The 23,448-nt window shown below is 39.1% G+C and overlaps 1 protein-coding gene across 2 annotated transcripts in view; it reads left to right on the top strand.

Moving 5' to 3' along the window:
- Positions 1-22,451, top strand: part of SLC16A9 (solute carrier family 16 member 9) — an 83,559-nt gene extending 61,108 nt beyond the window's left edge. For both annotated transcript variants that reach the window (XM_006074798.4, XM_006074794.4), the window contains 3 exons: positions 12,784-12,879; positions 18,481-19,398; positions 20,324-22,451. In XM_006074798.4, coding sequence (XP_006074860.1) covers positions 12,784-12,879; positions 18,481-19,398; positions 20,324-20,511 — 1,202 coding nt within the window. In that variant the 3' untranslated portion in view covers positions 20,512-22,451. The remainder of the gene's footprint in view (positions 1-12,783; positions 12,880-18,480; positions 19,399-20,323) is intronic.
- Positions 22,452-23,448: the final 997 nt, after the last annotated feature.

Genomic DNA, 23,448 nt, shown 5'->3' with positions numbered 1-23,448 from the left:
GATGTTCAAGCTGGTTTTAGAAAAGGCAGAGGAACCAGAGATCAAATTGCCAACATCTGCTGGATCATGGAAAAAGCAAAAGAGTTCCAGAGAAACATCTATTTCTGCTTTATTGACTATGCCAAATCCTTTGACTGTGTGGATCACAATAAACTGTGGAAAATTCTGAAAGAGATGGGCATACCAGACTACCTGACCTGCCTCTTGAGAAACCTATATGCAGGTCAGGAAGCAACAGTTAGAACTGGACATGGAACAACAGACTGGTTCCAAATAGGAAAAGGAGTACGTCAAGGCTGTATGTTGTCAACCCTGCTTATTTAACTTATATGCAGAGTACGTCATGAGAAACACTGGGCTGGAAGAAGCACAAGCTGGAATCAAGATTGTCAGGAGAAATATCAACAACCTCAGATATGCAGATGACACCACCCTTATGGCAGAAAGTGAAGAGGAACTAAAGAGCCTCTTGATGAAAGTGAAAGAGGAGAGTGAAAAAGTTGGCTTAAAGCTCAACATTCAGAAAACTAAGATCATGGCATCTGGTCCCATCACTTCATGGGAAATAGATGGGGAAACAGTGGAAACAGTGTCATACTTTATTTTTGGGGGCTCCAAAATCATGGCAGATGGTGATTGCAGCCATGAAATTAAAAAGCGCTTACTCCTTAGAAGGAAAGTTATGACCAACCTAGAGAGCATATTACAAATTAGAGACATTACTTTGCCAAAAAAGGTCCGACTAGTCAAGGCTATGGTTTTTCCTATCGTCATGTATGGATGTGAAAGTTGGACTGTGAAGAAAGCTGAGCATCGAAGAATTGATGCCTTTGAACTGTGGTGTTGGAGAAGACTCTTGAGAGTCCCTTGGATTGCAAGGCGATTGAACCAGTCCATCCTAAAGGAGACCAGTCCTGGGTGTTCATTGGAAGGACTGATGCTGAGGCTGAAACTCCAATACTGTGGCCACCTCACGTGAAAAGTTGACTCATTAGAAAAGACCCTGATGCTGGGAGGGATTGGGGGCAGGAGGAGAAGGGGACGCCAGAGGATGAGATGGCTGGATGGCATCACCGACTTGATGCACATGAGTTTGGGTGAACTCCAGGAGTTGGTGACGGACAGGGAGGCCTGCCGTGCTGCGATTCATGGGGTCGCAAAAAGTCAGACTGGACTGAGTGACTGAACTGAACTGAACTATGAGTAAATGAAATAAGTATTGGTTAGCATAACCATCATTATCAGTTTTGTAACCTTGGAAAATTATTTAACCTCTCTGAGCGGTTCCGTTTGTATTTCTTAAGAAATGAGACTAACGACTTCTCAGAGATATTGTGACTATTCATGAAATAAGGTGTGTAGAGAGGCACAGAGGTGTTTAATGCATACTTGTTCTGTTTTCCTTATATTCCTTTCTAAGGAAAGACCTTTCTAAGACCTCTTAGTTTAAGACCACAGCAGTAGAGTTTTGCAACTGAAGAAGCTCTATTGAATCAGAAATATTTGTATAACAGATTAAATAATATGAAGAAAGTAATGTTATGTAGAAGGAAATGGCAGCCCACTCCAACATTCTTGCCTGGAGAATCCCTGGGATGGAGAAGCCTGGTGGGCTGCCCTCTCTGGGGTCGCACAGAGTCGGACACGACTGAAGCGACTTAGCAGCAATAGCAGCAGCAGTATGTTTATAATGTAAAACATCAAAAATAATACTGATGTGTATTAGTTAGCATAATTCTGTTTTACCATTTTAAAAAAATACCGTTTTGAAAATAGAAGATTATCTTGTTTGGTGTTTGTAGCTGGAATAAAATGACAGCTTGCTTGGTTTTCAAGTGGCTCTATGTCACACTGCCAACAAACCCAGTAATTCAGGCTCCTGTTTTCTCATTAACTTTCCTAAAATCAGGAAAATCAGGGACTTCCCTGGAGGTACTCTATCCTTCCACTGCAGGGGATGCAGGTTCCATCCGTGGTCGGGGAGCTAAGATCCCACAGGCCGTGCAGCCAAAAAACATAAAACAGAAGCAGTACTGTAAGAAATTCATTACAGACTTTAAAAATGGCCTGCATAAAAAAAAAGAAAAAAGAAAGTGTAGTGGGAGATGGGGAGGAGTGGGAGCAGGGACCGCAATATTCCATTAATGAATTGCTCACGCTTCTTCCCAATTAATTTTCTTTGCTTTTCTGAAAAGCACAGCTGAAAAAATCAATTTCTTACAGTCTCTTTTCTTTATATTATACTGATACTTGGCTACCCTATTACTGTTTTTTTAATAATACCTTCTCGATTTTGGAAAAATTCAATTTTCTCTTCCTTCATTTTCTTGGTCATATCTTCATAGTCCATTGAGCTTGAGGAGGGCATAGCCCACATTCATAGACAATCTCATTCTCCTCTAGTGATGTCAAATTAGGTAAAGGTCATTTTCTGGATATTCACTTTAGCAGTTAGACTTTTATAAGCCTTTTTTGGTTTGTTTGTAATGGTTATGCCATTAAAGATCTCCTTTTGTCTCTCATGGATGTTCAGTTATAATAAGGAAGTCTGATTTTCTAATTAGTCTGAGGCTATATAGCTATGTAATTCCATAATACTCAGGTGAAAACTGAAAAAAATATATCAGTATAATGTCTATTTCAGGATATTTTATTATAGTCCAAGCACAGATATGAAAATATTTTACATTTTTTAAATGTCTCTTAATCTTTGCAACTATCCTATGACATTGTTTTAAAGATAAGGAAACTGAAAGTCACACAGCCAGTTAAGTGTTAGAGTTGAGATTTGAATCCATACCTGCTTGATCCCAAACCTGTGCTTTTGACCAGCTAATGTTATGTTCAGAGTACTCATGTTAAGCATATAACGTTTGTGCTTTAATCAAGTCAGTGTCAAAACCACATGCCTGTATAAAACCCTGCCAATCAGAAAGCTAGCCAGTTGCTTAAACTTTTAAACTTTTTCCATGCAGATGTTTTAGGCTAGAAGCATAACCAGTAATTACATTTGGATGCTCTAAACTTATTTATCTTTTTTAGCATCTGAAGGTCCATTCTCACAAATTCATTTCTAAAAGTAGATATTTCTGGAATTCTATATGCAATTGCCTACCTTAACCTTTGATCAAGATGATAAATCCTACTGGCTCAGCTATTTTAAGAGGTGCTCAGATGCTTGTTTCAGAACATGGAGAGGGGGCGTTCTCCCAAATGACCAAGAGACAAGTCCTTACACACGGTGACCAGCTGTTCTAGTTTGCCCAGGATGAAGGGTTTTCCAGGATATCAGACTTCTAGTGGCCAAGCTGAGAAAGTCTTAGGTGCTACCCCTGACCCTTGTTTCACATGTAGAATCTGGATTCTGTAACTTGACCCTCATCACTTTTAAAGATTGCTGTATTAAAATGAACTAGTACTAAACCATTTCCTTTTTGTAAAAATAATACTGCAGGGAGAAATTTTCATATGTAAGTACAGGGGGTCGATAGATGTCCGTTAAGTTAGGTATATACAAAGATATGCGTATAATGAAAGAATAGTTTAATTCATAAACAATTTTTAAAATGTGTGCACAATTTCCAATATTTTGTTGCTTGTCCTCCTAAAATAAATGAAAATTCCATTCAGTTATATAGTCTTCTGATATACATATCTCTTATCAGTTTAATTGGTCTGGGTGTTTTTTAGTTATAGATAAGGACTAAGAAAACTGAAGGGGACTTCCCTGGTGGTGCAGTGGCTAAGACTCAGTGCTCCCAATGCAAGGAGACGAGGTTTGATCCCTGGTCAAAAATCTAGATCCCAAGTGCTGCAACTAAGATCCCAGCACAACTAAATAAATACAAAAATTTTTTTTTTAATTTAAGAAAAATGAGAAAATGCGGCTGTTTAGTAAGATTTGCTCAGACCATCATACCATAATGCATACAAGTTGTAAATCCTTTTTCCAAACCATATAATTCTAATTCTATATTTCTAATGATTCTATCCTATTACATGAATTATTGTGAAATAAAATAATCTTTAATATTTTTTGAGCTAAGATGTATTTTCTGGCCTAACTTAAAAAAATCAGCACAATTTAGTTGGAAAGCAGACATCAGTTCAGTTCAGTTGCTCAGTTGTGTCCGACTCTTTGCGACCCCATGAATCGCAGCATGCCAGGCCTCCCTGTCCATCACCAACTCCCAGAGTTCACTCAGACTCACGTCCAAGGAGTCAGTGATGCCATCCGGCCACCTCATCCTCTGTCGTCCCCTTCTCCTCCTGCCCCCAATCCGTCCCAGCATCAGAGTCTTTTCCAATGAGTCAACTCTTCACATGAGGAGGCCAAAGTACTGGAGTTTCAGCTTTAGCATCATTCCTTCCAAAGAAATCCCAGGGCTAATCTCCTTCAGAATGGACTGGTTGGATCTCCTTGCAGTCCAAGGGACTCTCAAGAGTCTTCTCCAACACCACAGTTCAAAAGCATCAATTCTTTGGCACTCACTCTTCTTCACAGTCCAACTCTCACATCCACACATAAGATACTTTAAAATATATATATATATATATTCCCACACAAGCATGCATGTATGTAGTTTGTGTATGTTTGTTATATGAATAGAGAAAATGAGACAAAGAGAGGAAGAGAAAAATGCAAGAAAGAGTGACAGCCAGAGTAAGAATAGACAGAAATGGTTGAAATTAGCCAATGTAACTTAAAATTGGGAATTCAAATGAGGTTGATGGGAAAAAGAAGAAGAATAACTTTAACACTGTGCCAGGCTCAGACCTGGAACCAGAAGGCTCAAATGATTAAGACAAAGCCTTCCCTCAGGTAGTGGCTTGGCTCATTGTCTAGTTGGGGGACGAGACTTGTAAATATGTAACTCGTGACATAGTAAAATTAAGTGCAGTAATAAAATGAATGCAACATTCAGTGCAGGTATAGTATGTCGGGGGGTGGGGGCATGGAAGAAGGCTTCATGCAGGAATTGGTGCTTGAGCTAAGTCTTCAAGGGCAGGTGGGATGTGATCAGGTGGGCACAAGTTGGAGGAGTGAGGATGGTGGGAGGACATTCCAGGAGCTCAAATGCTCAGGGGCATGAGATATAGTGGATAATAGGGGTCTTTTTCGGGATATTTGTTTAAGGAACACACAGATCGTGAGTGGACTTGCAAATATGTCAAAGCTTTGTTTGCTTTATAAATAAGATCGTCTATACCAATTTTTTCAGATTCCATATAGATCCAATAATATGCAGTATTTGTATTTCACTTTCTGACTTTAGTCTGTGTGACAGTATCGAGGTCTATCCACATCGCTTCAAATGATAGAAATAAAGAGACAGACAAGAAGAAGCATAGAAATACCAAGGCGGAAAGGGGGTGTGGGGTGAATTGGGAGACTGGGATTGACATATATACATTACTATGAATAAAATAGATAACAAATGGGAACCTACTTTATAGCATGGGAAACTCTACTCATTGCTTTGTGGTGACCTAAAATGGGAAGGAAATCCAAAAAAGAGGGGATATATATATATATATATGTATAGCTGATTCACTTTGCTGTACAGCAGAAACTTAACACAGGCTTCCCCGGTGGCTTAAACAGTAAAGAATCTGCCTGCGGTGCAGGAGACATTGGTTCAATCCCTGGGTCCAGAAGATCCCCTGGAGATATTCCAATTCTAAAATATAAAACCTAAAATAAAAATATAAAAAATAAATTGAAAAAAAAGCTTGCTTTGTAGCAGAGACCTGATGATGAAGGGTCTTAATGCAGGACAGTGATGTGATGAGAACTGTATGATAATTAGAAGATAGATTGGTGGACAAAGTACTGGAGGCTGAGACAGCAATGAGGAGGCCATTTGTTCAGAACAGAAAAGATCTGGAGGAGATGAATTGAGGCAGTGGCAGTCCACGGAGTGGGAGATTGATAATTTAGGCAGTGGGTGTGATAAAGAACTTGATGTCTGGGGGAGGAGATGAAAGAAGAAAGGCCTCTGAGGTTATGGTCTACCCAGAGATATGTGAAATAAACAAAAGGTATGGAAAAGAAATGTAAGAACATGTAAATATGTTTCAGTTCAGTTCAGTCACTCAGTTGTGTGCGACTCTTTGCAACCCCATGGACTGCAGCACATCAGGCTTCCCTGTCCATCACCAACTCCTAGAGCTTGCTCACACTCATGTCCATTGAGTCGGTGATGCCATCCAACCATCTCATCCTCTTTCATCCCCTTCTCCTCCTGCCTTCAGTCTTTCTCAGCATCAGGGTCTTTTCCAAGGAGTCAGTTCTTCACATCAGGTGGCCAAAGTATTGGAGCTTCAGCTTCAGCATCAGTCCTTCCAGTGAATATTCAGGACTGATTTCCTTTACGATTGACTTGGATCTCCTTGCAGTGCAAGGGACTCTCAAGAGTCTTCTCCAACACCACAGGTCAAAAGTACCAATTCTTTGGCGCTCAGCTTGCTTTATGGTCCAACGCTCACATCCATCTGTGACTACTGGAAAAACCATAGCTTTGACTAGATGGACCTTTGTTGGCAAAGCAATGTATCTGCTTTATAATATGCTGTCTAGGTTGGTCATAGCTTTTCTTCCAAGGAGCAAGCATCTTTTAATTTCATGGCTGCAGTCACCATCTGCAGTGATTTTGGAGCCCCCCAAAATAAAGTCTCTCACTGTTTCCATTGTTTCCCCATCTATTTGCCATGAAGTGATGGGACCAGATGACATGATCTTAGTTTTCTGAATGTTGAGTTTTAAGCGTACTTTTCCACTTTCCTCTTTCATTTTGATCAAGAGGCTCTGTAGTTCTTTGCTTTCTGTCATAAGGGTGGTGTAATCTGCGTATCTGAAGTTATTGATATTTCTCCTGGCAGTCTTGATTCCAGCTTGTGTTTCATCTAGCCTGCCATTTCGCGTGATGTACTCTGCACAGAAGTTAAATAAGCAGGGTGACAATATACAGTCTTGACGTACTCCTTTCCCAGTTTGGAACCAGTGTGTTGTTTCATGTCTGGTTCTAACTGTGGTTTCTTGACCTGCAGACGGATTTCTCAGGAGGCAGGTAAGATGGTCTGGTATTCCCATCTCTTGAAGAATTTTCCACAGTTTTTTATGATCCATTCAGTCAAAGGCTTTGGCATAGTCAACAAAGCAGAAGTAGGTGTTTTTCTACAACTTTCTTGCTTTTTTGATGATCCAACAGACGTTGGCATTTTGATCTCTGGTTCCTCTGCCTTTTTAAAATCCAGCTTGAACATCTAGAAGTTCATGGTTCATGGACTGTTGATACCTTGCTTGGAGAATTTTGAGCATTATTTTGCTAGCGTGTGAGATGAGTGCAATTGAGCAAAGTTTGAACATTCTTTGGCATTGCCTTTCTTTGGGGTTGGAATGAAAACTGACCTTTTCCAGTTCTGTGGCCACCGCTGAGTTTTCCGAATTTGCTGGCATATTGAATGCAGGATTTTAATAGCATCATCTTTTAGGATCTGAAATAGCTCAACTGGAATTCCATCACCTCCCCTAGCTTTGTTTGTAGTGATGCTTCCTAAGGCCCACTTGACTTCACCTTCCAGGATGTCTGGCTCTAGGTGAGTGATCACACCATCGTGGTTATCTGGGTCATGAATATCTTTTTTGTACCGTTCTTCTGTGTATTCTTGCCACCTATGTTTATGTTTAGTTCCACCTATATAAGTAAAAGACAGCAATTATATTTTACTAATGATTATGCTTTGAATTGCTAGTAGTATAGATATTTCATTTAAAAAATTATTATGCTATACTGGAGGTCGATGCTCAAAATTTTTTCACTGGTCACAGTTTAATCAGAAATGATTTGAGACCAAGAAAGGCTTTATCTTTATGCATTTATTCTTTTCATTAGAGTATAGTTGATTTATAATGTTGTGTTAGTTTCAGATATACAGCAAAGTGAATCAGTTATACATATACATATATCCACTCTTTTTTAGATTCTGTTCCCATATAGGCTGTTACAGAATACTGAGTAGTGTTCCCTGTGCTATATAGGAGATCCTTATAAGTTGTCTATTTTAAGTATAGTAGTGTATATATGTCAATATTGATTTCCCAATTTATCCCTCACTCCCCAAGGAAGGCTTTAAGGCAGTGGTTTCCAAATTTTCTATTCTTCAGACTCTTTACACTCTTTTATTTAAAACCCCAGTTCAGTTCAGTTCAGTCGTTCAGTCATGTCCGACTCTGAGACCCCATGAACCACAGCACACCAGGCCTCCCTGTCCATAACCAACTGCCGGAGTCTACCCAAACCCAAGGAACTTTTAAGTATGTGGATTATACTTATTTAGACTTACTTTGTCTGGAGTGGTTGCCTTGCCCTCTTCCAGGGCATCTTTCCTACCTGGGGACTGAACCCACATCTCCCGTGTCTCCTGCATTGCAAGTGGATTCTTTACCCACTGGGAATTCTTTACCTGGGAGAAGTCATGTTCTTTACCTGAGCCAGGGAATTCCCTGGCTCAGACGGTAAAAGCATCTGCCTACAATGGGGGAGACCCGGGTTCAATCCCTGGGTCAGGAAGATCCCCTGGAGAAGGAAATGGCAACCCACTCCAGTACTCTTGCCTGGAAAATCCCATGGACTGAGAAGCCTGGTAGGCCACAGTCCGTGGGGTCACAAAGAGTCAGACATGACTGAGTGACTTCACTTTCACTTTCAGACTTATTTTGTTACTGTATTAGCAGTTGAGAAATTTTAAAGTATTTGTTTAGTAATTCATTTAAAGATAATAATAACAAATCCAGTACATTTTAGCATAAATAACGTGTGCTATGCTATGTTCAGTCGCTTCGGTCGTGTCTCACTCTTTGTGACCTTATGGACTATAGCTTGCCAGGTTCCCTTGTCCATGGAATTCTCCAGGCAAGAATGCTGGAGTGGTTGCCATGCCCTCTTCCAGGGGATCTTTCCTACCCAGGGACTGAACTCGCATCTCCTGTGTCTCCTGCATTGCAAGTGGATTCTTTACCCACTGGGAATTCTTTACCTGGGAAAAGTCATGTTCTTTACCTGGGAAGGGCATCAATAACATACTTACTACAAAAACCAATTCTATTTTCCAAAACAAAACAAAGTTTAATGAGAAGAATGGCATTGTTTTACATTTTTGCAAATCTCTTTAACATCTGGTTTCATGGAAGGTATCTGGATTCTCTGATCTGTTCAGTACTCAAATCTGTTGTAATATTTTTTTTTTGATTGAAGTCTGTGAATAAAATCTCACACAAAGGTGTAATTGGAAAAGGGAGAGGTTTATAAGACTCTCCTCACGTCACTGTAGATACTTTTCTTTGATCCTATTCAAAAACTTGATATATGATAGTTTTCCAAGGGTTAATTGCAATATGGAAATTGAAACCACATCAGTATACTTTTCATGCTCTGTAATAGTAAATCAATTTATTTAAATCTGTAACTTTGACTAGGTCAGCATTCAAGTCTGATTTTGTAACATTGTGAATTGGATATGTGAAAAATATTGGTTCTCTGAGTTAGGCAGGAACTTTTAAATGTTTACACATTTTATTAAACAACAGCTAAAAAATCACTTCTGTTAGTATCACCAACAGGCTTGTCAGGTGAGTGTATGCTCCTCGGTTCTGTCTCGTCACAACAAAGATTTGGAGGGACGGACATTAAAGCCCTCGACATGTCACAGCTCTCGGGTCTTGGACAGACTGTGTTATAGCTCTCAGGTCTCGCATGGACCGTGTTATAGCTCTTAGACAAATCAGTGTTACAGCTCTATTTTATTTAGATAATAGCAGGAAAATCCATCCTTGAGGCGTGAGGACATGTCAACCCAAAGACGCGAAGAGAAGAGCTCTGCAGCGCACAGGAGAGAGACCCCCAGCCCTTCGGCTCCTCTTTTTATATGTTTTTTTCTCCCCGTGGGCCTGCCCTATGTAAATTGGGCTAGCCAGGAGTGTTGTTTGGTCTACCTGAGGTCCTCACTCCGGTCCTCACTTCCTTTGTTCTATTTTCGCGGGCTTTTCTCTTCCTTGTCTTTTAGCCACCGCCATTCTGGACTTCTGTTTCCTATTCTAAGGACCTAACAGGCTCATCAGAAAATATTTATGTTTCGGGAAACTGTCAAATCATGGGGTTGGATACAAGTTTCCAAAAATTCTAATTTTTACTGGAAAATTCTAATTTTATCATTGGTAACCATTATTTTCAGTTATTTTCCTTGCTTGTTTTCAAGAAAATGTCTGCCCAACATATAAGTCTGAGTAACCATAGTTTTCCTGTCAGACATTCTTTCAAATACATGCAGGGTTACGTGGAAAATTTGGCTACTTTAGCTGGCTACTAAAACAGTTGAGTAAGTGCTTTTTCTTGTCTCAATTGTTGCAATGGAGATGAAGCATTTAAAAAAATTTTGTTTGTTTTTACTGTGAATGAGTGATGATGAAGCATATAAGATAAGAAGCTGGGTACCAATACCTTGATTTGTACTAAGGCTCTTCCAGTTTTACTCACCATCTCTTTTGTAACAATAGCATAAATGTGAACACAGTGGAAAAAAGCCAAAAATATGTTAGTATCATTATGAAAATTGTTCTGACTTCATGCACTCTGAGAAAGACCTTGAGGGCTATCTCCTTAATAACTGATGGTTTAAGGTCATCCTGATCCTGATCTGTGAAAGGGTCCTGCCACCTTCTGTGTTTTGAAAAGTTTAGAGAAAAAGCATTTAAAATTTCTGCTATGTTAAAAAAAAAGTGAGGTGATCTTATCTGAAACCCATGACCTTGAAATAATTTTTTAAAATTTCTTTCTTTTTAGTCTAAGGGAAAACATTTAAAAGTTACTGTTTTAACTTTTCTGACATTGGCAAACAGAAATGTCCCTTTTATGGAGCCCTGCCAACCAAATTACCCAAAAGTAAATTCATTCCCTCTCCAAAGCTTTTTGAATTACAATTTTAATTAAGGGTGGCATTTTTTTTGGTTTCACAAAATTGATTGTTCAGGAACAGGTCTTATTTTATTGAAATATATTATATGTGATAATGATAAGTATATAAGTCAATCCAAGTCATGTTTTAGTTTATGAGATATAGTATCTCTTCCCTTAAATCATACAAAAGGGTGCTGTATTTGAAAAATTTAATAATATTTAAAGTGTAATTATTTTAATCTACCTTGTTTCTTTAAGAGTATTTTTTAATACAGTCATGGATGATCATCTAAGTCTTGAGTTGTCTTAAGTGCTAATTTCATAAAATGTTTATGCAGCATATTTGTTAAACCCATGTATTCTTTCTAATCATAGTCCAGGTGGCAATTGAAAGTAATGAAACTGACTTTAATAACCCACCTATTGAGTCATGGTTAAAATTAGTTTTTAGACAATGGCTTTTATGTTGTTTATAGAGTGACCCTCAAGAACGGATGATATTGCAGAAAGAGGGCACATGTTATAAGTTAGAAGTCAGAGGAATGCTTTATGGAAACCAAAACTGGGGTTATTAGATCCTTAATAGGGAGAAAAAGATTAAGCTAACAGACAAGAGCCTTAAATGTTGCCCTAGGGTCTAAAGAAAGGGATATTGGGTTTTAAGGTATTTTTTTCCTAACCATAAAAGAATTTCAAATTCACAGAGAAATAAAGAATAGTATAGCAAGCAACCAAAATGCTTAAATGTAACTGTTGTTAATATATTATTATATTTTCTTCCTCTTTTTTTCAAAGAGATTTTAAACTAAAGACATTTTATTCCTATATAAAACCATTTACATCTGTAAAAGATTAAAACTTAAAAATACACATTTTACAGTGATGGGATATCTGAGAGCCCCAGAAGGCCTTTGTTTTGTAGACTGGATGTGTCAAGCTGTGAAGTCTAGCAAAAGAGCTTGGAATGATGAAGGGGATTTTATAAAATTGTTTAGAGGACTTAGAGGAGGAAGAGCTGAGGGTAAACATGTGGAAGAGAGCCAGAGATAGTTAATGGAGACTTTTGGTTAAATTTTGCTATTTGGTGTGTGATTTAACAATTTTCTCTCTCTCTCCAGAATGTCTTAAATTAAATTTACATTACTCCTTTGTGCTTTAGAAATTGGATTTTTTGTGACCCTGACCTTAAGGGTGGGTGGGAGTGTAAACCGAGGCTGGCCAAAATGTGTTCATCGGAGCTGCACCGTTAACGTCAGAGGGATCTAGGAACACATACTTTGAAGAGTTTTAGCCAATCAGTAACAGAATGTCCTATTAGAGTTATTTATTTATTTTACAAATACATTTTTTTATTGGAGTATAATTGCTTTACAATGTTGTGTTAGTTTTTGCTATACAACAGTGTAAATCAGCTGTATGTATACATCCCCCTCACTTAAGATATATATAATTACATATATATCCCCTCCTCTTAAGCCTCCCTCCCACCCCCCATCCCACCCATCTAGATCATTGCAGAGCACTGAGCTGAGCTCCTGTGCTATCTAACAGCTTCCCGTTAGCTATCTATTGGTAGTGTATATACATCAGTACTAATCTATCCATTCGTCCCACCCTCCCCACCCCTTGTCCACAGGTCTGTTCTTTACCTCTCCATCTCTTTTCCCTCCCTGCACATGGGTTCACCAGTACCAATTCTCTAGATTCCATATATATGCGTTAATGTACAATGCTTGTTTCTCTCAGAGTTATTTAATTATCCCTCTTTGTTTCTTGCATTGAAATAATATAGCCTGCCTTCATTTATGCAATGTCTTCTTGTGTGTAGGTCTCGGATGTGGTTTATTATACACTGCAACGGTGACCATCACGTGCCAGTATTTTGACAGCCGTCGTGGCCTTGCCCTTGGCTTGATTTCAACAGGTACATTTTCAATATAAGTACAGCACTGCCACTGTTCGGCCTTGTAATCAAAGTTAAAAGTTACCAAGCACAGATAGGTTTAACCAAGTACCCCCCGGCTACCACTCAGGAGCACAACTTTTTTTTTTTACTCTAATCCTAGAAGGAAATTATTTTCCACTGTAAATATGGGTGTAGCTTTCAAAACACCCTAAAGATACATATATGAAAAAAGCTGGGGCATTAGATGTCCAGTATAACATAGGAAAAGGAAACTTATGGGTCCAATAATTTGAGAATCACATGCTGGTGAGAGCCTTGCTAAAAGAAGCAGAGGGCACTTAAGTAAAGCACCTGAACCCTGAGAAAGACAGGAGAAATGAAAGGAAAATGGAGATCCTTTAGGCCACTGTCAAGAAGACCAATGCTGACACCTCTCAGACTCCATTTATTGTGGAACTTAGTTTTTCTAAAGTACTGATTTGTGAATACATCCAACTAGTCTATGTGCATATCCAAACGACAGACTGTTTATCCTTATTATTCCTTTAATAATAAAGACAATCACTGGGGTGGGGGCAGAGTGTAAGTATAAAACCTTCTGGACTTCAAGTCTCTGATATTTTTGAGTGGTGTTTTATTTTTCAGATGTATTTTTTTTCCTAAGCCATTTAGAGAACTTATCAAAATTTCTGTGGCCAATATTTTATGGGTTTGTTTAGGAGATAAAGTGTCCAGGCTTACTGAAACTTGTACGTTTACATTGCTACTTGCTAATGGGTGGCTGTTCCTGAGAACACTTTCCGATAAGCTGAATTACTTCAGTAGTGTATCTGGCAACAGGATCCAAACTAATGTTTTGTTCCTGAGGCCATTGCAGCAGAGTGACTCCAGATCAGATTAAATTAAGCTGGATATTTACCTGAGGTGGTTTTAGAAAGCTTTACCAGGTCAGAAATGTGAATCATGGCCCAGGAGGATAGAGGACCGGGGTCTGAGGGCATGGTTAAGGTAGAACTGAGAGAAGAAAGAGAAAAAACAAAAAGATAGAGAATCCAGAGCAGTTCAATAGCAGTTTAAAGAACTGACAGCATCTTCCACAAGTGTGGGAAGAACTGTGAGAAAGGCATGGCACCTTCAAGGACAATAGGTCTTACCTCTACTGTATTTTTTTTTGGCCATGCTGCATGCGGGATCTTCCCTAACTAGGGATCAAACCTGTGCCCCCCAGCATTGGGAGTCTGGACTCTTAACCACTGGACCACCAGGGAAGTCCCACCTATACTGTATTTTTGTTTTGTAATGTAGTGACAAACCCAGACCCTGAAGCCAAATCACCTGGTTTTGAATCCTCTGTCACTCAGTAGCTGCCTGATGACAGACAAGTTACCTAACTGCTCTGTGAAATTAACTGTTAAGCCTCAGTTTTCTGAACTATAAAATGAGGATAATAATAGTTCCCATCTATTGGACTCTACCCAGTACAGCCTGTATTTGCCCAGCTCATGACTGAAGAAACAACCCAGTGACATATGAGTAGGTATAAGTGAAGCAGGCACTGGTCAAGCAGGGGATGTACAGACAGCAAGAGAACAGCCACTTTGAGTGACCTGAGCATACACCATCCCACTGGGGTATTAGGAATATTAAAGGAACATATGCATAAGGCACATGGCAAGGGCTGTAAAAGTGTTAGCTGTTTAAAAAAAAAAAGTGGTAGCTGTTAAAACTATCACCTAGGTTTCCCTTAACATCCAGATTTATCTGGGATGAAGGTGTTAGAAATCGTATGCTGAGAGAGTTGCTCTTGCTTTCCATCCCGTCTAAAGAGGATAAGGGCCTGGACCTTAGCACACTGAACCCAAATGGACTGACTGTGGACAATCCAGATTTGGCAGAATTAGGGAGTTTTCAGTTACAACACATAGGAAGCCAGGTGAGGCAGAAATCAGGGAGCAGTATGAGTCTACTGTCTTAGTCTGTTCAGGCTGCTCTCAAGTATCTTAGACTGAGTGGTTTATAAACAACAGAAATGTATGTCTCAGAGTTCTGAGACTGGCAGTCTAAGATCAGGGTGTCAAGGTTAGCTGGGTTGGGCTCTGGTGAGAGCCTTCTCCTAGGTTGCAGACTGTCATCTTCTTCCTTTGTGCTCATATTACAGAAGAGGGAGCTCTCTGGGGTTCTCCTTATTAAGTTCATTCATTCCATTCATGGGAGCTCCAGTCTTTGACCTAATCACCTCCCAAAGGCCATCCCTACTAATTCCATCATGTTGGGGGTTAAGATTTCAACTTACAAATTTTGGAGAGACACAAACGTTCAGTCTATAGTAGCTACCATCAGTGAAAGAGGTGACAAGAAAAATAAAACTCACAGTAGAAATTTTTAAAAATTGAAAAAGAACCCCAAATCAAAGTAACTGAATCAACGTGATTTAGTTTAAATATTGTGACCTAGATGAAAGAAAGAAACATGGGCATAAAATGGAAGTTTTGGGAATAGTCTTACTCCCTGGTGAAAAGGGACTGATAAACTAATGCCCATGGACCCAGTCTGATCTACTAAGTGTTTTTTGGACAGGTCATGCATAAAGAATGGTTTTTACACTTTTGATTGGTTGAAAAAAAATCAAAAGAATATTTCATGGCACATGAAAATTATGTAAAATTAAAATTTCAGTGTCTATAAATAAAGCTTTATTGAAACACAGTCATACTCATTCCTTCACGATTCTTCTCTGGCTGCTTTCATGTTTCAAGGACAGAGTTGAGCATTTGTGACAGAGCTTGGATGGCCTACTGTGAGTTAATTATTTCCTCTCTAGCCCTTTTATAGAAAAAGTCTATTGACCCCTGGTCTTGAAGAAGAGTTCATCAAGATGTATGCGTATATCTTACCATTTCAGGTTCCCTGAACATCAAATTCATATTTTGCCTCTTTGTGATCATGTATACTATAGACATTATGGAGAAGGCAATGGCACCCCACTCCAGTACTCTTGCCTGGAAAATCCCATGGGCAGAGGAGCCTGGTAGGCTGCAGTCCATGGGGTCACTAAAAGTCGGATACGAACTGAGCGACTTCACTTTCACTTTTCACTTTCATGCATTGGAGAAGGCAACCCACTCCAGTGTTCTTGCCTGGAGAATCCCAGGGACGGGGGAACCTGGTGGGCTGCCGCCTCTGGGGTTGCACAGAGTCGGACACGACTGAAGCAACTTAGCAGCAGCAGCATACTATAGACATGCATGGAAGCATAATTAGTGCTTTATTTCACTTTTTCCTTTACATTGATGATTCTAAAATTGGGATTTTCTTTTTAAAGGTTAAAAATTATAGTTTTACAGTTTACACAGTTCCACAAGAGAGCTCTAATTACTCTTCATTGCCCTGAAAGAATTTCTGCATTTTGTTTTTTGGCTGTGCCACATGGCTTGTGAGATCTTAGTTCCCCGACGAAGGATTGAACCCAGGCCCTTGGCAGTGAGAGCGTGGAGTCCTAACCACTGGACCACCAGAGTATTCCCTGCCGTATCTTCCTAATCCATGACTACATTCTCATGGGATGTGGGCTGAAAACACTAGTGTCCACAGTGGAATTTTATTTTGGTGCCCTGTCATACACTTAGCATATCATAGGTTTTTGATAAACCACCTATTGAAGTGATTTGATATGTTTCCCTTAATATTTCATAATGTTGATAGATAAACTTGGTGAGCAATGGGGAATTGTTTACTTTCTCAAGATCAAAATATTTAACTTTCAAAACATCAAGAATATTTTAAAGTAATTATATGACACTTTGTTAGAACTTCTACAAAGAAATGGTGTTAGAGAAAATATGAATTAATAGTAAATGGATGCTAGTGCACTATGGAAGTACATGAAATATAGTCCTCTTTTCAGTTCTTTCCATTTGTTTTCTGAAGTGCTTTTAACCTTTGAAGTATGTGCCACTTTTAAAAAGAGAAGGAAGGATTCAACTTGTCTACTTTTATTACTTAATAGTCAGCACAGGGATATTTCCTAAGTAGCCACAAAAAGATACTGTATTAACTGCCATTACACTAATGTGAACTATTGATTAATGTTTGTAAGCAAAGTTTTTTTCTTTCGGGATGAAGGAGTTAATTTTAAATATGTTAGGAAGGGACAACTGTGGTACCATTTTTTCTTTAATAATTCTAAGAGTCATTTGGTTATTTGTAATTTTTACAACAAGCTTGGCATCCTGTTGGGATTATGATATAATTTGGTATAGACCATTTAAAAAGTATGATTAACTTTTTTAGACTATTTTTTTTTAATTACAGATCACTTTCTTTCCTATTTTTTTTTGAGTTGACATTTCTCAATGATATTTAAATGTTAAAATACTCATTAACAACTTGAAATCAGAACCACATAAGAATACTTCAAATTAATTGGGCTGATGTAATTTGCCATTCCAGTGTGGTTCGTGTGATCTACTAAAAAATGGTGTATTTACAGTGTTGCACAAATGTACAAGCAGGCATACTTTGTAATTTTAATATCCTATCGAAGTTCACTTTACTTTCTCATAGTTTATTAATATCAATCATTCATTCTGATGATTAGCAATGGATTTGAGCTCTCCTTGTGTCTCAGATGGTAAAGAATTAGTCTGCAATGCAGGAGACCCAGGTTCGATCCCTGGGTTGGGAAGATTCCCCTGGAGAAGGAAATGGCAACCCACTCCAGTATTCTTGCCTCAAGAATGCCACAGACAGAGGAGCCTGGCAGGCTACAGTCCATGGGTTCGCAAAGAGTCGGACAAGACTGAGTGACTAACACACTGGAGTTATCAAACCACTATAAATATCCTACAACTAAAATATTAATATATTCTTCATCTCAAAAAATAAAATATGAAAACTTTTCTTTTCCAAAAGGAATACATATAAAGCATGTAAGTACTTAAAATGTAGTTGTATAAGGTATTTGTTAAGAACATAGGTTCCTGGGGTCAGACTGAATGTGAATCCTACCATTATGCCACTTGTAGCTTTCTGATCTGTGGCAAATTTCTCAACCTTTCTAGCCCAAGGTCACTTCAAGTGTACACTGGGAATAATAATAGCACATACCCAATAGGAGGGGCTTCCCAGGTGGCGCTAGAGGTAAAGAACCCAACTGACAGTGCAGGAGACACAGGAGATGTGGGTTTGATCCCTGGGTGGGAAGAGCCCCTGGAGAAGGAAATGACAACCCACTCCAGTATTCTTGTCTGAAAACTTCCATGGACAGACGAGCCTGGCGGGCTACAGTTTATAGTCACAGAGAGTCAGACATGACTGAGCAAACACAAGCACTCACATGCACCCAATAGGATTACTGTAAGGAAACATTGTTGTGCCATGTAAAGTATTTAACACAGTGTCTGAACTGCAAATGCTAATTTTAAAAATAGATCTATCAGTGTTACTATTGTTGAGGTCATCATCGTCATCATCTTCAGTTTTCTTGTTGTGATTTTAATATGAAGGCACACTCATGAATGCCAGTGTGAAAAAGAAATTGAACTGTAGTACTAATAATGTTTGTTCTGAGAGTCCCGATGATAAGAGGTTAAGATTAAACAGTTCCCATTTCCTTTTTAGGTTCAAGTGTTGGACTTTTTATATATGCTGCTTTGCAGAGACTGTTGATTGAGTTCTATGGACTGGATGGATGCCTGCTGATTGTGGGTGCTTTAGCTTTAAATATATTAGCCTGTGGCAGTCTGATGAGACCCCTCCAGTCCTCTGATTTCCCTTTACCTGAGAAAACAGCTCTGGAAAATGTACCAGATAGGTACTTGATTTACAAAGAAAAAGAAAAGGACCCAGAAGAAAACATAAACATGCTTGAAAAGAGCTACAGTGGGGAGGAAACATGCAAGAGCACCTTAGCCAATGGTGACTGGAAATCAGAGAGTCTGCTTCATAAAAACCCAACAACAATGGCACGCACAAAAGAGACTGAAACGTACAAGAAGAAAGTTGCAGAACGGACATATTTTTGCAAACAGCTTGCCAAGAGGAAATGGCAGTTATATAAAAACTATTGTGGAGAAACTGTGGCTCTTTTTAAAAACAAAGTATTTTCAGCACTCTTCATTGCCATCTTTCTCTTTGACATCGGAGGGTTTCCACCTTCGTTACTTATGGAAGACGTGGCAAGAAGTTCAAATGTGAAAGAAGAGGAGTTTATTATGCCTCTTATTTCTATTATTGGCATTATGACAGCAGTTGGTAAACTCATTTTAGGGATACTGGCTGACTTCAAGTGGATTAATACCTTATATCTTTATGTAGCTACCTTAATAATCATGAGCCTGGCCTTGTGTGCAATTCCATTTGCCAAAAGTTATGTTACGTTGGCACTACTTTCTGGGATCCTAGGGTTTCTTACTGGTAATTGGTCCATCTTTCCTTATGTGACCACGAAGACAGTGGGAATTGAAAAATTAGCCCACGCCTATGGGATATTAATGTTTTTTGCTGGACTTGGAAATAGCCTTGGACCGCCAATTGTTGGTAAGATATTTATCTTATAGTAAGCCCATTTTTGGAGAAGGCGATGGCACCCCACTCCAGTACTCTTGCCTGGAAAATCCCATGGATGGAGGAGCCTGGTAGGCTGCAGTCCATGGGGTCGCTAAGAGTCGGACACGACTGAGCAACTTCACTTTCACTTTTCACTTTCATGTATTGGAGAAGGAAATGGCAACCCACTCCAGTGTTCTTGCCTGTAGAATCCCAGGGACGGGGGAGCCTGGTGGGCTGCCGTCTATGGGGTCGCACAGAGTCGGACACGACTGAAGCGACTTGGCAGTAGCAAGCCCATTTTACTGTTCTTCTTTGCAATGTCTCTGAATACAGGAATTGCTTTTGTAATAATAGCACAGATTTATACAAAATAAATCTGCTTGGAATGCCTCTTGATCATGATTTATTCAGAATCACTTTGCTATAGTTGGAAAAGCCAATACACTTGCTCAGGAATTTGTATTTATTCTTCATTTGGGAGAAACCCAAAATGCCTGCTTAGTCTTGTCCAATTATTTAAGAAATTCTCCTCTAACTCCCATTAGGCCACTTTGGGAGTAGAGCTGGGTAATTTATATCCTAATCCAAACTGTATATAAATTTTTAAATTAACTTTTTTATTAGGTTATAGTTGATTTACAATGTTGTGTTAGTTTCTGCTGTACAGCAAAGTGAGTCGGTTATACATATAAATATATCTACTTCTTTTTTAGATTCTTTTCCCATGTAAGTCATTACAGAGTATTGACTAGAGTTCCCTGTGCTATTAAGTAGGTTCTTATTAGTTATCTATTCTATATATATAGTAGTGTGTATATGTCAGTCCCACAAACTGTATATAAACTGATGAGATTAGAGTATTCCTATATATACTATGTCTATCAAACTCACTTTTTTCTTACTCTCTTTTCAGGTTGGTTTTATGACTGGACCCAGACCTATGACATTGCATTTTATTTTAGTGGTCTCTGCGTCCTGCTGGGAGGTTTTATTCTGCTGCTGGCAGCCTTGCCTTCCTGGGATACATGCAAAAAGCAACTCCCCAAGCCAGCTCCGACAACCTTTTTATACAAAGTTGCCTCTAATTCCTCTAACGTTTAGAGGAGTATTGGAAGGCGCTAAAGACTGTTTTCACACAGTGAAATTTCACTGTGTCCGATCTGAATGATTTTTTTTTACATATCCTTTATGTACTGTATATGTAGACTCAATCTCCTATATTTTTTCTTTTTTCCCCCCTTTTTCCAAAAAGTTGGACTACTCTGTTTTGCTACTATTCATGAGTTCTGGACATTGTGAACATTTTGGCCAGCCTCAGAAGGCTTTCTCTGTGTAAAGAAATATCATTTCTCTGCCGACTCCATTAGTTCCTTTGCAGGGCAGCCAGAGGAGACTCTGGCTATTTTAAAACTGATGCAAGCAGCGTGATGAGTTATGTGTGAAGGCCGCCATGGACTAAAACACTCTCTTCTCTCTGTTAGACTCACTAGTACATAGAAGACTTCGAGCCAGTCAGGAAATGAAAGTGGTTCCTAAAACAGCGTTAAGAATTGCCGTGGCACCAACTGGTCATTTTTTAAAAACATGATTTTTAAATTACCGTCCCCCATTACCATGATTCTGTTTACCTTGATGAAGCACCCGCATGTTTGGTGCCCACCAAGGACACGTCCTTCCAGTTCCTAAGGTGTTTGCTGAGATCCAGGCAGTCTCCAAACAAAGGGGTGGTCACCATAGCCTTTCTTCCTGGTTGGTCGCTGGAACCTCGCTCACTTTTGTCAGCAGCCACTCAGTGATGTTTTCCAAGAAGTGCTGACTTTACCTGTTTCCAAATTGGAAATGCATATTTAAAGCATTCCATTCTGGCAAATGGGAAACATCCATTTGCTTCGGGCACAGTGGGGATGAACTGCCAGTCTTTGCATATCTTCTCAGTGAGGCATTTATTTGCAACTATCAGATTTTACTGCTATCCAATTTTAATTCAAGGGCAGAACTAAAAAGTGTGTGGGTGGTGTGTGTGCGCATGCATGTGAGCATTGTGCTCTGTGTCTGTGCACTCTATGGAAAGGGAAAGGGGCAATAAGATATTGATACCCTCACCCAACTTTATTCAATTGTAAGAAAAATATTCTAGGAAGAAAATCAACATTTAATAAATTGACTTTTTTCTAAAGAAATGTTTTTTTAAACTTTGCTATGCATCAGAGTCTTCTATAGATCCTTTTTAAAATGTAGTTGTCTGAGTACCACTGGTAGAGATTTTAATTATGTACGTCTAGGCTGTGGGCTAAGCATCTATATTTTAATGAACATTTCAAGTGATTCTGAGAGCACAGCCTGAATTGAGAATGATATAAGACTGGCAATAGAGAAACATTTTTTTCTCTTAAAAAAATAAAACCAGTAAACCATTGAGGTGAGGGTTTTTTCAATAAATAGCCAAGTTTGGATCTTTAAATAGGAGGCACTCTGCCCATTGTGCCAAAATTGTCTTTTCATTTCTTTTGAAATAGGTAAGGTTATTTTATACGTCTATGTTGCCTTTCTTCGAAGGCGCCTGAAGCACTTTATAAGCTTGAATCCCCACAAAACCTCAGTGAGGTCAGTAAATAGTGCTTTTCTAGGCAGGAAACCTGGAGTTGTGGGGAACTTCATACCTGAGTGAATCCTACTCAGTAACCCAGTCGTGGGGCTCCAAAGCGCCTTGGACTTCTGCTCCATATTCCGACTTCTGGAAAGTTTTCTGTACCTCATTCTTCAGTCACTGTCAGGGTAGTAAGTAAAATAAGCAACATTCAAAAAAAAAATTAACTGAAATGTTTTTGTGATAAAAGTTCTTTTTGCCAATATCATGTTCAGGAAATCCTATAACCTTTTTTTATTTTTTTAAATTTTTATGGCATCCCCACATTCATCAATGTTGATACCTGTCCAAATGCATCGTTACCGTGTCTACTAATATCATCCAATGTGTGCATTATCCATTGTCTTGGGAATAAATTTTAAGTTACAATAAAATTTTTTTTGTTTGTTTTTCATCAGTGTGGTTGCTTTTCCTCTTCTTAGCCGCCATACCCCCAGCACTGAATTACAGTCACATTTGAATGTAAAAATACGAAATCTCTGATTTCACTTCAGATCCAGAATCTGGTGATTTAGACATTAGCATTTTCAAAATCACTTCACAGCTAATTGATGGGGGAAAAGTTGAAACAGTGGCAGACTTTATTTTCGTGAGCTCCAAAATCACTGTGGACAGTGACTGCAGCCATGAGATTAAAAGATGCTTGCTCCTTGGAAGAAAAGCCATGACAAACCTAGACAGTGTATTAAAAAGCAGAGAGGTCACTTTGCCAGAAATGGTCCATATAGTCAAAGCATGAGTTTTCCAGTAGTCATGTACAGATGTGAGAGTTGGACCATAAAGAAGGGTGAGTGCTAAAGAATTGATGCTTTTGAACTGTGGTTCTGGAGAAGACTCTTGAGAGTCCCTGGGACTGCATGGAGATCAAACTAGTCAATCCTAAAGGACATCAACCCTGAATATTCATTGGAAGGACTGATGCTGAAGCTGAAGCTCCAATACTTTGGCCACTTGATGGGAAGAGCTGACTCATTGGAAAAGATCCTGATGCTGGGGAAGATTGAGGGCAGGAGGAGAAGGGGATACAGAGGATGAGATGGTTGGATGGCATCACTGACTCAGTGGATGTGAGTTTGAGCAAACTCCAGGAGTAGTATAGGACAAGGAAGCCTGGTGTGCTGCAGTCCCTGGGGTTGCAAAGAGTTGGACATGACTTAGCAACTGAACAACAAAATTATTTTGACCATTAGTTTCCAAAAAAGCTAAAATGTCATTTCTACAGAATCCTTTTGAGGAAAGGGGAATGGACTCCCTTTTGGAATTCTTAATATTGATCTTGCTAATCCTTAATGGAATTCTTGGTATGTTCCAAGCACATTATGTTATTCATCCCTCATAATAGCCCTGTGACATGGGGATTCTGACCCTCTTTGTATGGTATAAAACATAAT

This window comes from Bubalus bubalis, chromosome 4 (genome assembly GCF_019923935.1).
Source record: "Bubalus bubalis isolate 160015118507 breed Murrah chromosome 4, NDDB_SH_1, whole genome shotgun sequence".
Lineage (NCBI taxonomy): Eukaryota > Metazoa > Chordata > Mammalia > Artiodactyla > Bovidae > Bubalus > Bubalus bubalis.
The sequence above is the reverse complement of the archived record's forward strand: the minus strand, read 5'-3'. Positions and strand labels throughout refer to the sequence as shown.